The sequence below is a fragment of the Protomyctophum bolini genome, assembly GCF_963924005.1.
Source record: "Protomyctophum bolini genome assembly, chromosome: 12".
NCBI lineage: Eukaryota > Metazoa > Chordata > Actinopteri > Myctophiformes > Myctophidae > Protomyctophum > Protomyctophum bolini.
Genome location: NC_137873.1, coordinates 888,815 through 905,114, shown reverse-complemented (window position 1 = coordinate 905,114; position 16,300 = coordinate 888,815). Strand labels below are relative to the sequence as shown.

General features: G+C 39.5%; 2 protein-coding genes across 2 annotated transcripts; one reads left to right on the top strand and one right to left on the bottom strand.

The window, feature by feature from the left end:
- Positions 1–9,340: 9,340 nt before the first annotated feature.
- LOC308324920 (histone H2A-like) lies at positions 9,341–9,724 on the top strand (the record flags this gene model as incomplete). The annotated part of the gene is made up of 1 exon (XM_080777266.1): positions 9,341–9,724. The coding sequence occupies one exon, from the start codon at positions 9,341–9,343 to the stop codon at positions 9,722–9,724; it is 384 nt and encodes a 127-aa protein (XP_080633392.1).
- Positions 9,725–10,578: 854 nt separating this feature from the next.
- On the bottom strand, positions 10,579–10,956 carry LOC308324923 (histone H2B 1/2-like; the record flags this gene model as incomplete). The annotated part of the gene is made up of 1 exon (XM_080777268.1): positions 10,579–10,956. One exon carries the CDS (start codon positions 10,954–10,956, stop codon positions 10,579–10,581), a length of 378 nt encoding a protein of 125 aa, XP_080633394.1.
- Between the last annotated feature and the right edge of the window lie 5,344 nt (positions 10,957–16,300).

The window sequence follows — 16,300 nt, the reverse complement described above, 5'->3', positions numbered from 1 at the left end:
GACCTGCACATTGACACCGTGATTCTTTTATCAAAGTGCCTGTAAATTAATTCTCAAACGTGCTGCTGTGATGCTGTCGTTTTATTTTCGTCCGCCCGTCCATAATTTCGTCCAAACTTATAAAACATAAAAATCGGGATGTTGTCTGGACCCCACCGACACATCTATACCGTAATTATTTCATCAAAGTGCCTGTAAATTAATTCCCAAAGTATTATCGTTTTCAACGCAGCTTCTCCGGTCCGCACTGACAGGCAGCAACAATGAGAAGCCCCTGATTGCAGCCCGCAGATCGGGGCATGTACCCCTGAATGCGAGAAGCCCCTGATTGCAGCCCGCAGATCGGGGCGGGGCTTCTCCTAGGAGGAGTGGGCGGGGTTATGGAGGAGGAGTGGGTGGGGTTTTGAGAGGAGTGGGTGGGGTCACCCCCTATGGTTACACCCAGCCCCTTGAGTGAAGGGTACAATACTTATTACATTATCAATGTTTATAAGTTAAATACCAAAATTAAACTAAAAATAATTATGTATAAATTAGCCTATATTTTATTTAAGACATAGTAAAAATCGCTAATCAAAAAATCATAGGCTACTACTGATTAAAATTCTTAGTAATAATGAATGTTTATAGTTTAATATAATATAACAATACCGAAATTCTTTATAGGCCTAAATGGTAAATGGTGCATTTATATAGTGCCTTTATCTAAATAAATCTAAATCTATCTAATCTAAATCCTGATATAAAAAGCTTGTTTCATGGTAGGCCTACAATGTCTTATAACAATGGAATCAGCATGATATAACGTAATAATGGAAAATTCCATACAGATGACATCAATAGTCCAATAATAATAATACTAATACTACTACTACTACTACTACTAATAATAAAGTTTTGCAATTGCTATAGTCTGGCAACCAGATTATTGCCCACTCACAATATGTTGCGTATTGAGATAAACACGCGCGCACGGGCACACGCACGCACACACACACACACACACACACACACACACACACACGCACACACACACACACACACACACACACACACACACACACACACACACAAGCTGTGCCTATTGTAGAGCAGCTGTATATCAAGGTGAGTTACTGTACCAGTGCCAGTGTCTGTTTACTATGACAAATGAAACACTTTAGTCTGTCTGTATACACTATGTACACTAATGTTTTTAATGCGACTGTACATTTTTTTATTGTGTTGTGTTATGAATACAAGGGACCTCAGACATCTTGGCACCTTTTTTGGGATGACTGGATCCTTGATGAGTACCTTCTAATTCTAATCTTCAATATGATTTAATTTATAGCACTCTGAGAGTCCCTGTGAGTGACAAGTGCAATACAAATAAAATATGAACAACAAATTACCTCTTATAGTGACTTATGTACTCACTGTATAATGGATTTTAATGCATTTTAAGAGTGACTATAAAGCATTATAAAATGATTGCAATGTCTTACAACTATGATATTTAACATAGATAGAAACTGTCATTACACAATGTTTTGTGTTATGAGTGCGTATAGAACTGTGTTATATGCATTTCATGATGCATTTATACTTGGCCTTATAATGATTTATAACACATTGGCTGGATGTACAATTATAGAACGCCTTTATCCAAGGCTCTTTACATAGATTGTGCATTACATTCACCCATTTACACATGAGGAATTAAACTGCAAGGCACTAACGTTTCAGTGTCTTGCTCAAGGACACTTCGACACTAACTCTAGCCCGGGTTTGAACTGGGAACCTTGTGGTTGCCATCTAGCCATCCACGACAACAATGTGTTATAAATCAGTATAAGGCCAAGTATAAATGCATCATGAAATTATGCATATAACACAGTTCTATACGCACTCATAACACAAAACATTGTGTAATGACAGTTTCTATCTATGTTAAATATCATAGTTGTAAGACATTGCAATCATTTTATAATGCTTTATAGTCACTCTTAAAATGCATTAAAATCCATTATACAGTGAGTACATAAGTCACTATAAGAGGTAATTTGTTGTTCATATTTTATTTGTATTGCACTTGTCACTCACAGGGACTCTCAGAGTGCTATAAATTAAATCATATTGAAGATTAGAATTAGAAGGTACTCATCAAGGATCCAGTCATCCCAAAAAAGGTGCCAAGATGTCTGAGGTCCCTTGTATTCATAACACAACACAATAAAAAAATGTACAGTCGCATTAAAAACATTAGTGTACATAGTGTATACAGACAGACTATAGTGTTTCATTTGTCATAGTAAACAGACACTGGCACTGGTACAGTAACTCACCTTGATATACAGCTGCTCTACAATAGGCACAGCTTGTGTGTGTGTGTGTGTGTGTGTGTGTGTGTGTGTGTGTGTGTGTGTGTGTGTGTGTGTGTGTGTGTGTGTGTGTGTGTGTGCGCGTGCGTGTGTGTTTATCTCAATACGCAACATATTGTGAGTGGGCAATAATCTGGTTGCCAGACTATAGCAATTGCACAACTTTATTATTATTATTAGTAGTAGTAGTAGTAGTAGTAGTAGTAGTAGTATTAGTATTATTATTATTATTGGACTATTGATGTCATAATCTGTATGGAATTTTCCATTATTACGTTATATCATGCTGATTCCATTGTTATAAGACATTGTAGGCCTACCATGAAACAAGCTTTTTATATCAGGATCAGGATAGATTTAGATTTATTTAGATAAAGGCACTATATAAATGCACCATTTACCATTTAGGCCTATAAAGAATTTCTGTATTATTATATTATATTAAACTATAAACATTCATTATTACTAAGACTTTTAATCAGTAGTAGCCTATGATTTTTTGATTAGCGATTTTTACTATGTCTTAAATAAAATATAATTTATACATAATTATTTTTAGTTTAATTTCGGTATTTAACTTATAAACATTGATAATGAATAAGTATTGTACCCTTCACTCAAGGGGCTGGGTGTAACCCCACCCACTCCTCTCAAAACCCCACCCACTCCTCCTCCATAACCCCGCCCACTCCTCCTAGGAGAAGCCCCGCCCCGATCTGCGGGCTGCATTCAGCATGTACCCCTGAATGCAGCCCGCAGATCGGGGCGGGGCTTCTCCCAGGAGGAGTGGGCGGGGTTATGGAGGAGGAGTGGGTGGGGTCACCCCCTATGGTTACACCCAGCCCCTTGAGTGAAGGGTACAATACTTATTACATTATCAATGTTTATAAGTTAAATACCGAAATTAAACTAAAAATAATTACCGGTATGTATAAATTAGCCTATATTTTATTTAAGACATAGTAAAAATCGCTAATCAAAAAATCATAGGCTACTACTGATTAAAATTCTTAGTAATAATGAATGTTTATAGTTTAATATAATATAACAATACCGAAATTATTTATAGGCCTAAATGGTAAATGGTGCATTTATATAGTGCCTTTATCTAAATAAATCTAAATCTATCTAATCTAAATCCTGATATAAAAAGCTTGTTTCATGGTAGGCCTACAATGTCTTATAACAATGGAATCAGCATGATATAACGTAATAATGGAAAATTTCATACAGATGACATCAATAGTCCAATAATAATAATACTAATACTACTACTACTACTACTACTACTAATAATAATAATAAAGTTGTGCAATTGCTATAGTCTGGCAACCAGATTATTGCCCACTCACAATATGTTGCGTATTGAGATAAACACGCGCGCGCACACGCACACGCGCACGCACACACACACACACACACACACACAAGCTGTGCCTATTGTAGAGCAGCTGTATATCAAGGTGAGTTACTGTACCAGTGCCAGTGTCTGTTTACTATGACAAATGAAACACTTTAGTCTGTCTGTATACACTATGTACACTAATGTTTTTAATGCGACTGTACTTTTTTTTATTGTGTTGTGTTATGAATACAAGGGACCTCAGACATCTTGGCACCTTTTTTGGGATGACTGGATCCTTGATGAGTACCTTCTAATTCTAATCTTCAATATGATTTAATTTATAGCACTCTGAGAGTCCCTGTGAGTGACAAGTGCAATACAAATAAAATATGAACAACAAATTACCTCTTATAGTGACTTATGTACTCACTGTATAATGGATTTTAATGCATTTTAAGAGTGACTATAAAGCATTATAAAATGATTGCAATGTCTTACAACTATGATATTTAACATAGATAGAAACTGTCATTACACAATGGTTTGTGTTATGAGTGCGTATAGAACTGTGTTATATGCATTTCATGATGCATTTATTGGCCTTATAATGATTTATAACACATTGGCTGGATGTACAATTATAGAACGCCTTTATCCAAGGCTCTTGACATAGATTGTGCATTACATTCACCCATTTACACATGAGGAATTAAACTGCAAGGCACTAACGTTTCAGTGTCTTGCTCAAGGACACTTCGACACTAACTCTAGCCCGGGTTTGAACTGGGAACCTTGTGGTTGCCATCTAGCCATCCACGACAACAATGTGTTATAAATCAGTATAAGGCCAAGTATAAATGCATCATGAAATGCATATAACACAGTTCTATACGCACTCATAACACAAAACATTGTGTAATGACAGTTTCTATCTATGTTAAATATCATAGTTGTAAGACATTGCAATCATTTTATAATGCTTTATAGTCACTCTTAAAATGCATTAAAATCCATTATACAGTGAGTACATAAGTCACTATAAGAGGTAATTTGTTGTTCATATTTTATTTGTATTGCACTTGTCACTCACAGGGACTCTCAGAGTGCTATAAATTAAATCATATTGAAGATTAGAATTAGAAGGTACTCATCAAGGATCCAGTCATCCCAAAAAAGGTGCCAAGATGTCTGAGGTCCCTTGTATTCATAACACAACACAATAAAAAAAATGTACAGTCGCATTAAAAACATTAGTGTACATAGTGTATACAGACAGACTATAGTGTTTCATTTGTCATAGTAAACAGACACTGGCACTGGTACAGTAACTCACCTTGATATACAGCTGCTCTACAATAGGCACAGCTTGTGTGTGTGTGTGTGTGTGTGTGTGTGTGTGTGTGTGTGTGTGTGTGTGTGTGTGTGTGTGCGTGCGTGTGTGCGTGTTTATCTCAATACGCAACATATTGTGAGTGGGCAATAATCTGGTTGCCAGACTATAGCAATTGCACAACTTTATTAGTAGTAGTATTAGTATTAGTATTAGTATTAGTATTATTATTATTGGACTATTGATGTCATCTGTATGGAATTTTCCATTATTACTTTTAATCAGTAGTAGCCTATGATTTTTTGATTAGCGATTTTTACTATGTCTTAAATAAAATATAGGCTAATTTATACATAATTATTTTTAGTTTAATTTCGGTATTTAACTTATAAACATTGATAATGAATAAGTATTGTACCCTTCACTCAAGGGGCTGGGTGTAACCCCACCCACTCCTCTCAAAACCCCACCCACTCCTCCTCCATAACCCCGCCCACTCCTCCTGGGAGAAGCCCCGCCCCGAACTGCGGGCTGCATTCAGGGGTACATGGCAACAATGGCCGCCGTTCAGTTTCTCAGAGCTGTGGAGGGGGGCGGGAACCCGCATAATGAGACGAGGGGTGAGGAGGGGGCGAACGGAGACTGGGAACGCGTTGGAGTCGACGAGGGGAGCCGAACGGAGACTCGAGGGGGAGGGCCCGGCGAGCGGAGACTGAACGGAGACAGGGGGCTTCAGAACGGGAGCGGACGGGGCCGAGCGGAGACTGTGGGCGTAATATACATGCATTGCTCTATGACACGGGGCATATAAATAAACATTTCTACAAGAGCACTCAAAAGGTTAAAAATGAGGAGAGAGTGGATAAAATGTATTATTATTCCAGTCCCATTGATCTTCGAAGAACCAGGGGCCTATTTCACGAAACTTGGATTAGAGATTAAGCCGGGCTTTAACACATATCCTGGCTTAATATATCCTGGATCAGTGCTTAACCGGTTTCATGAAAGCTGGTTGATCTTGCCAGATTAACTTAACCAGTTAACCTGGATATGTTGAGGCTTGATTCGGTTTCATGAAAGTGATGCTACATAAGTTACCATGGGAACTTATGCTTTGGACTTAGCCTGCTCCGGACCAGGCTAACAGCCAGGTTTAACCTAATCCTGATGTCTTTACTGTTCATTAAGCAGTCAAACTGATCACAAACCAATGATGTTTTCCAGATGTATTCAATTATTATGGGTTTATGTTGCCTTATTTGTATCGGTCTGCATTAAAGGACTAATTTAAGCACTATATAAAATCAAATAACCAAAATATATAGGCTGCACAACATCATGACAGCTTGTGAGCTTGTAGATCAGCTGCTTTTGGTGAATGTTCCCCATGAATAGGTTTGCTGTCGTGCAAGTGCACGGTTAAGAATAATTATTATATTATATTATTATTCTTTGTAAAAGTGAAAACCACTAAATATTACCATTACTCATTGTTTTACAACATATTGTAACGTTTCACCCACTACTAGTCCTACATACTTACACCTAGAAACCCCATTCAAACCTATTTAGGTTCATCCTACGGTGGACATGTGTGCCTGAAAAGGAATCTTTGAAATGTTTCATAGTTTTAGAAATATAGTGCTTTCAAATTTGAGACATTTATAGGCAGATAGTGGCACTTCAAAAAATCACTTTCACCTAGAAACTCCATTCACACTTTGTAAAATTCAGCTTACTGTGGAAACACATGCTGGAACTTTTTACTTTGAAATGTTTTGTAGTTTCGGAGTTATGTAACTTAAACGCCCAATGCATTCTCAATGGCAATAGCACAAACTTTGGCATGCTAAATGAACCCATGAACCTATGACCCTCACCAGTCTGGCCCCTGTCTGGAAAACAACCCCCTTCCCCAAAGGTAGCTCCCTCAGAGGAGGGAGTTATGGCCAACTATCACAATGCGACAATATCATTATGCTTAAAATATTAAGAATTCTGTTTTAAGTTAATAGTAGTGGTAAAATGTAAACTATATTTTTGGGGTAGTTAATCATTCAGTCTATCCACTATTGAGAGTATGTTCTCTCTTTAATTACAGCAGCAGTATTTATTTTAGAAGCTTAAGTCCTTGTATCAGTTGGTCTTGAATAGATTAGTAAAGACAATGAGATATACAGAAGGGGGCTGTAATGCAACTATTAAGGATGCAAACTGCCTTAATACCCCATGAAGAAGAAGGATCAGTAAATCTTTGATCCACAGAAGGGGTCTAGAGACAACAAGCCAGACTGTCTATTAAGCCAGGCTTGCTGATCCCGGCTCGCCAAATCCGCCAATTCTGAGCCTCGCTTGGCTTTAGTGGAACGGAATAAACCAGGCTGTAAAGATCAGGATTTAAAAAGCCTGGCTTTGGCCTATATCCTGGATTAGTTAATCCAAGATTCGTGCAGAACCTACTTTACATTATTATTATTATTATTGTCTCCACCAGGCAGAAGGCATGGGGAGAGTATGTTTTGCACTCAGTTCGTCCATGTGTTTGTGTGTGTGTGAGTGTGAGTGTGAGTGCACACTAAACGAAGTGGAAACCGAGCTACACTTCCTAACCATCTGTCCATTGTACCAAGACATCAGAGACACATACTTCCCACAGATTACAACCACACACGGAGATTTTGAAAACATGACCAATGACAAAAAACTCCCATATCTGCTGGGCGAAGTACAACAATGTGCAAACACAGCAGCAAGATTTGTGAGTTGCTGTGATAGGAGAAGGCTATCACACACGAAGGGCATTTGTTCTAGTTTGCATCTCCATGGACACCTTTCCTTTTGTTACTAAACACAAGGATGTATGTGTGTAAAATACGTGGTTATCTCTTGTCTTAATGCATAATTAACCCTCATTCACATACAAAATATTAATGTGGTCAATCTTACATGTAGGCCTATGTGCTTTTGGCACAGAAGTGATGATTGTGGACTAGAACTAAAACGTGTCTTGCACTTGAATATTATATGCAGGCACTGAAATCCACGCTGTGACACTAAATGTATTATGTCAGCTGGGGTTTCTTAATCTTATTTACATGTGGTCTGTTTGTATGGTTCTTAACATTTCTCTCTGTAAAGCAGTTGTACTGACATGTAACTTGTCGCAAAAAGGGAGCAAACTGATGCATTTTATCTCACTACCTCTGAGAGGCAGCAGTGCAGCACACACACTTTCAGTGTTGTTGAAGATGTGTGGTCAGGAACCTCCCTATTTGGGAGGAGTCAGAGTTTACACTGGGAGGAACCGATCACTCCACTAGCAGTGATTGGTGGGAAACTCATACACACTCAGCCCGCGCTCTCATCCGTCTCTATGATTGGTGGGGCGCACAACCCCACACTATACTTTACTAAGCTGAATATATAAAAGGTCTCGCACGCCTCTACCCAGTGTTGCCAACTTAGCGGATTTGTCGTCATATTTAGCTTCTTTCCAGACCCCCCTAGCGACTGAATTAGTGAAAAGCTTCTGGCGAGAAATCTAGCTTTTTTCCCCTGGTGAATTGGGGACAAATCGTGTTGACAGGCGCCAGATATGCGCCAGAGATAAAATCTTTTTTTTTTTTTTTCTCAGCCTCAAATCCGCGAAATTGGCAAAACTAAAAGTGGTCGGCGCGTCTGGTCTGGCTCACAGGTCACAGCAGGCTCAGTGGCTTCCTCGGCTCGGTTATGTGCACACTGCACAGACTGTCTACCAGTGCTTCCTCCTTTCTTGCTCTGCCTACTTGCCTAGGCGAGTGCGCTCCGGTGCGGTATTTCCGAACGCGCCCCTCGAGCTCGACAGAGCAAGAAAGGAGGAAGCACTGGCAGCTCAGTTTAGTCTGCTAGTAAAAATAAAATACACACTCGGATGCATAAAGTATTAACCTTCTAATTCCTGTATGGATCGGAACAAAATAGCGTTCTAAACATTAGTTGAATTGAGGTATGTTTTTTTTAAATATTACAATGAGTTTAAACGATGTGTTATCAAATGAAGAGATGATACAAACTAAGTGCACATAAATGACAAATGTTTTTCTGGGCTGGCTACATATTTTCGTTGCTAGGGGCGCCTAAAAGTCGCTAGGGACGCAAAAAAGTCGCTAGGGGCGGCGCGCGCTACGCGCGCGCATATCCCACCCCTGGCGACTTTTAGCGACTTTTCGAGGAGCCACTAGCTACTTCCGTTACTGGAGAGTTGGCAACACTGCCTCTACCCCAGCACATTTCTTCGAGTGCTTATTATTCTACAAAACCAAAATGAGTGGTCGAGGCAAAACCGGAGGAAAGGTGAGGCAGAAGGCCAAGACCCGCTCATCCCGTGCCGGGCTCCAGTTCCCCGTGGGTCGTGTCCACAGGCTGCTGCGTAAAGGCAACTATGCCCAGAGAGTCGGTGCCGGCGCCCCGGTCTATCTGGCGGCTGTCCTCGAGTATCTGACCGCTGAGATCCTGGAGTTGGCTGGAAACGCTGCCCGCGACAACAAGAAGAGTCGTATCATCCCCCGTCATCTCCAGCTGGCCGTCCGCAACGACGAGGAGCTCAACAAACTGCTGGGTGGAGTGACCATCGCTCAGGGCGGTGTGCTGCCCAACATCCAGGCTGTTCTGCTGCCCAAGAAGACCGAGAAAGCCGCCAAGAAATAAACCTTAATTTCGACTGACCAAATCCCACAAAGGCTCTTTTAAGAGCCACCCACTGTTTCTATATGAGGGTCATTTCTGATATCTTCCACATTATATAAAAGTGTCAATTACGCTATTTAACTTCCTCGTTAATTCATCTAGTATTATTTAAATACGTAGTAGTAAAATGAACCTATTGTCTCTAAACATTGTGGCTGTGAAGAGATTACAATTATACATTTATTATTTAAAGATCATGTGTGCCATGCTTGCAGCTGTTTTGACACACATTGGCCTTTTAATGAAGTCTTATTTTGACAAGCTTCTTTAAAGTTGTTCATACACAAATACCACTTACAGCAATCATTACCTGGTACTTATAATAATTACAACAAGCCTTGTATTATCATTCAGCGTCAGACGTCTGACCTGGTTTAGCTGACAGGCTGTGAAAAGGCCATTTGCTTATAGTGTTTCGATAAGATCTTCAGTGAAGTCAAGATATGAAGAAATTAGACGAAATATATATATTTTTTAGATCATGTGCCATGCTTGCAGCTGTTATATTGTGTATATTTTATATACGTTTTAACTTGTGGATCATAATGTTCATTTTACATGATTGCTAGTGTAGTAGAATAAATTAAATTAATTGCAACAGGCTTATGAATTAATCTGCAGTACTATTACACTTTACATGCCCAGTATTAGCAGTTATTCAGAACCGCGTCAGAAGACTAAACTGGACTAACTGGTTTAGCCTACACTACAAGGCTGTGAAAAGGCCATTTGCTTATAGCATTTGAATGAACTCTTTCTTGGACAAGATGTGTGGTCCTTAAAAGGACCGTTGTGTTTAGAGCAGACAGAACAGTTTACTTGGAGCTGGTGTACTTGGTCACAGCCTTGGTGCCTTCAGACACGGCGTGCTTGGCCAGCTCACCGGGGAGCAGCAGGCGGACGGCGGTCTGAATCTCCCTGGATGAGATGGTGCGGCGCTTGTTGTAGTTAGCCAGTTTGGAGGCTTCACCGGCAATGCGCTCGAAGATGTCATTGACGAAGGAGTTCATGATGCCCATGGCCTTGGAAGAGACACCGGTGTCGGGGTGGACCTGCTTCAGGACCTTGTATATGTAGATGGCGTAGCTCTCCTTCCTGCCCTTTCTGCGCTTCTTGCCGCCCTTCGTAGCGGTCTTGGTGACGGCACCCTTCTTGGAGCCCTTCTTGGGCGCTGGTTTCGCTACTTCAGGCATCGTGGTTGTATTCAAGAGAATAGTTCAGTTGCAGTGAAGAATGTGTAAGATGGCGCTCTCGTACCACTATTTATACAGAGCCAATCCAAATGAAGCGTGTCACTCCTAGCATATGATTGGCTGATCCTGTCACAAAGCGTCTTTGTTTTCTGTATTATGTTTTCCCGCTCGTGTGCTCTATTGTCCCTGTAACATTGTGAGGGGCTAAATATAATAGCCCCTTTAGGCTTTATACATTATTAATATGTATTGTAAATGTATAATTTAAAGCCCCTTTTTTGACACCCACATTTCCCCATTATAAAGGTATATCTATATCTATATCTGCAAATTAATTTGCCACAACTTAAGCTAACTTTGCCTAACTATACAGGGAAACACTGTATTCTGAATATTGCAAATTAAGATAATGATAAACTGAGTGGGTCTCATGTCCAGGCCTCAGGTAGCACCTGACAGAAACCGGCCTGCTGAAACCAGGAACCGGATTAACTACTACATTAATTAACATGTTCTTTATTGGCACCAAAATGCATTCATCCAGAGAGAGTACAAGCTTTACCAGAAGTAATAGAAACTGTTTTGATAGTTGTTTTTATCCCTTCCTATAATGTTTGTTTTAAAAAGGGATAATTCATGTTTGTTTTTAGTTCAATGTTTGTTTTAAAAACGCCATGTATTGACAATGAAGGGATAATTCATGTTTGTTTTTAGTTCAATGTTTTAAAAACGCCAATGACAAAGATAATGTTTTGTTTGATTTTTATATATATATATATATATCACTCATTCTTGAGATGAGGGACAAAAGTGGAAAAAACATGTCCCACACATAAGAGCCTTATTTTATGTAAAAAATAAATTAATTCATAAAAATAAAAGCACTTGCAAAGTTAAGTGTAATACAGTTGTGTATTATTATGCCCTTAATTTCATTATAATTGTTTTCATATTCCATCTGAATTAGTTAAAAGCAGGCCCTGTACCCAAAAAGGCCTGTATTTAGCCTGTCCCCAGCAAGTGGCCACAATTTCAAACTGCCAAAAAAGTGTCTAATACTGTCACAATCACATAAATATACATACTAAATTAAAGTAGATTGTCAACAACATAGCAAATAATATACACAGTTAATTTTAATTCATATTTTCTATTAAATATCTCATATCAAATGTTCGTCCCACGTCTCCGTCAACTCCGTCAGGTTTTTTTAAAAGTCTTAAATTAATCAGAAAATATTGTCGACAGATTTAGCCTGAAGACTCCTTTTCCAAGTCCCATTTATATTTGTTGCAACAGTGGAGTACCTGGTCTGACAAGCATTCAATTGTTTGATATTTTAAACAAACAATGTTGATAACAATGTGGTCACAGCTTTTACATGTCAACTCCGTCAGGACATTATTATGATCTTTGTTAAGAATTCAAAAATAATGTTTATTATTTTAGTTTAGGGGTTAGGTTTAGCTAACAAAATTAAGCAAAAACAAAATGGCTACATTGTACTAAAGAGGGTTAAGATGAAAACAAATGCCATTTTGTCAACTCCGTCAGACGTCAACTCCGTCAGATTTTGTGTCTGACGGAGTTGACGTGTATCTGACGGAGTTGACAAAAGTGTTCCTAAAACAATAAAATTATTGTTTTTGAATAATGGGCAGTATTCTAATTTGGCACACAGTTAGAGCATGCCTTAAGGAACATTTTTGGCTATGGGGCCATCACAGATTTGTCTCGTGGTGACCATGGCAGCCATATTACAAAAGAGCCGCCACCTGATGTTATTTTACAATAACTCAAGTTCTACACCACCTAGGATCTTGATTCTGGTGACTAAGACCTCATTTTCAAGGATGAGGGATACAGTGGTACAATTTAGACTTTCCCTGTGACCATGGCAGCCATTTTTCAAAATGGCCGCCACCTGCTGTTATTTTACAATAACTCAAGTTCTACACCACCTAGGATCTTGATTCTGGTGACTAATCATACATTTTCAAGGATGTGGGGTACATTGGTAATATTTAGATTTGTCCTGTGACCATAGCAGCCTTTTTTTTTTCAAAATGGCCGCCACCTGCTGTTATTTTACAATAACTCAAGTTTTAGACCACCTAGGATCTTGATTTTGGCGACTAATCATACATTTTAAAAGATGAGAAATACAGTGGTACTATTTAGATTTGTCCTGTGACCATGGCAGCCATTGTTTTTCAAAATGACCACCAACCTGCTGTTATTTTACCAATAACTCAAGTTTTAGACCACCAAGGATCTTGATTCTGGCGACTAATCATTACATTTTCAAGGATGATCTTTCTCTGGGAGAGGTAAGGGCTTATTTCAGGTGCAGGTTGAGTTTCTACTGACAGGACATTAAAAGGAGGTGGGCTTTCTGGCCTTTGACTTGCCCCTTTCAGGTACAGATGCACAGTTTGACTTCACTGGCCACTGCAGGGAACTGTGGGGGAGAAACTTTGGTCTCTTGACACCCCGATTAGGTTCAGGGTTTTTTTTGGTGGAGACTTGCCTTTCATGACATCTTTGCTGCAGCAGTTGATCTCCTTATTGCCAGTGGTGGCACACTCTGGGTCTCTGGGGCATTGTATCTTGGTGGCCTCCTGCCAGTGTTTCTCCATCCTTCTCCTGAGCTCTGTGTTCTGGGGCTCTGTTATAGTCAACTTACATTGTCTTGGCTGGAGATTGCTTTCCTGCAGGGTCCAGCCCAGTCTTGTGCAGATGGCTGCTGGCCCACCTGGAGGCCCCAACCTCACTTGTTCGGTTGGTGTGATTAGGTGGGGTGGTCTTCCCCAATCAGGATGAGGGGTTTGACCCTTTCAAACGGCAGTCTGGCCAAGTGTCTGTATTTAGTTGTGAGTTTAGATACAGGATACGATTGCTCACCCAGCCCCAGGTGACATGAGGTGAAGGCTCCTTTGATTTGGTAACATTGCTTTGGTTGACATGCTGGGGACACAGAGAAAGACACTGATGCCTTCAGTGTCTGCACATCCTGCCTGATGGTCCTGAAGCCAAATCTTCTGTCTTCAGTCTTTCGCTCACTGTTCACTGCTCACTGTTCACCTCACCGAATTTAGCCCAAGGAGTTTGACCCCTAGTTTGGCCATAGACCCCCTAGTTTGGCCATAGCCACTTGCCCAAATGTGCCGACATGTGCTGACCTCATCACATCTGTGATGATGGCTATGGCCGTTTTTAGCCAACGTAGTGTTTTTTGTGCAAAACTAATGCTTGGAATGGATCCAGAATCATGAAAAGCCCCTAGTTTGACATGCCACATGCTACTTAAAGCATAATGAAATTTAAAACATTTAGCCTTATATTGTTTGTTGATGGTACCCAACTTTCAGCAGCTGTCAAACATGCCCCTAGGGTGGTCAAATAGAAACCAATGTGGGATATGTTAGTAGACACCTTTACAAACATTGGTGAAGAAAATTCTTGGTAAGAAATGTATTCACAGATTTTATATTATTCTGATAATATTCCCTGAGTAAATTGGTAAAATAATAGCAGGTCCACCATTTTTTTAAATGTCTACCATCCATGGTCACAGGATAAATCTAAATAGTACAACTGTATTCCTCACCCTTGAAAATGTATGATTAGTCACCAGAATCAAGATCCTAGGTAGTGTAGAACTTGAGTTATTGGGAAATAACAGAAAGTTGGCGGCCATTTTGAAAAATGGCTGCCATGTTCACAGGGCAAATCTAAATAGTACCACTGTATTCCTCATCCTTGAAAATGTGGGATTAGTCACCAGAATCAAGATCCTAGGTGGTCTAGAACCTAAATCAGTTAAACTTGTCAACTCCGTCAGATGTTCGTCAACTCCGTCAGACGTTCGTCCCGTGATGTTTTTGTTAATTTCCAAAGAAATAGAAAATTCGCTGTCAAATCTTTTGTGCTTATGTATTGAAACACCAACTGAAATGATACGTAATGATGATTTTTTTTTTTTTTTACATGGTTTTCATGTTATAATATTGAAAATAAAGGTTGAAATGACGGTTTTGAGAAATTGGATATTTCATAATAGTGTGATATTGGAACAAAATAATATTAAAAGATTTGTATTACTTAACTTGATTACTGAAAGCCATTATAAGATAACTGAGGACTTTATATTATTGTTGAAATGATAAAATTCAATTAAAAGGGATTTTAGTGTGTCTGACGGAGTTGACATGAATCAGGTATTAAGTGCATAAATGTCCCATTTTAGAAAGAAATGTTATGCGAAAAACCTGTTCCTTCTCAAGATTGGTAGTTGAGACCTGTGTCTACAAATACATCTATTTGATTTGAATGTATCTTAAAAGAAAAAAAAATCCAGTTTGAAAAAAGTTTTGTCCCTTATCTCAAGAATGGGTGATATATATATATATATACGACAGACTTCCCCGGTTCCTTCATTGCCAGCACAGAGTGCCGCGCTACGAGCTTGTAGGTCTGCTATTTTTGTGGAAAATCATGAAAATGTGGTGCAAATCTTTGAATATATATTCTTTCAGAGTGAGTTTTTTTATTTATTTCGACGTCAGACCCTAAATGGGTTAATCCAAAAAAAAAAGGAAAAACGCAAATAAAGGGTTACTTGGGCGGGAACCCCTTTTCGGCATCTGCCATTGAAAATCAATATTTACAAGCCACTTTGAAGAAAAACAAGCTCAAACTTGCTTATAATAAGCAGACCTGGCAACACTGATTGCTGTCCTGGACTAGGACGTGAACCTTCTGCTGCGTTAAATACCGCCACCTGCTGGTGTTTGTGTCTACTACATCAGTGGTTTTGAACCTTTTTCATATCAGGGCTGGTCCATTATTTGATTTATTCTGCATTTGAGCCAGAGCATACGGTATTACGGACCACGATTTGATGAGATTTAGCCTTGCAGACGCAAAACGAATTGAAAAATATGTCCACATTTCCATGCTGTTGTTAACATATTTTGCCGGCAGTATAACTGCCTGTCATAATGTCACCCCCCCCTCTAAGTATTGGTATTAAGATGTTGATATTGATTTTGTATTAATCTCTAGTCTAGGGCCCCAAATCACACCTTAGAAAGCATGTCTATTTCAAACACAAAGGGTTTTTTGACAGGGGGGGGGGGGGGGTCATATTTTGACGGCAGTAGGCTGACTGAATTCTGCCTGTCACCCTCTCCAGTATTGGACAGTAGCTATAGCCTATGGGCCCCCTCAACTCTCACTAACTAGACACTTTACCTAGACAACTAGACACTTTACCCCCCCCCCCCCCCACACCTCTCTCTCTCTCTGTGTGTGTTCTGTCTCTATCTCTCTCCACCCTCTC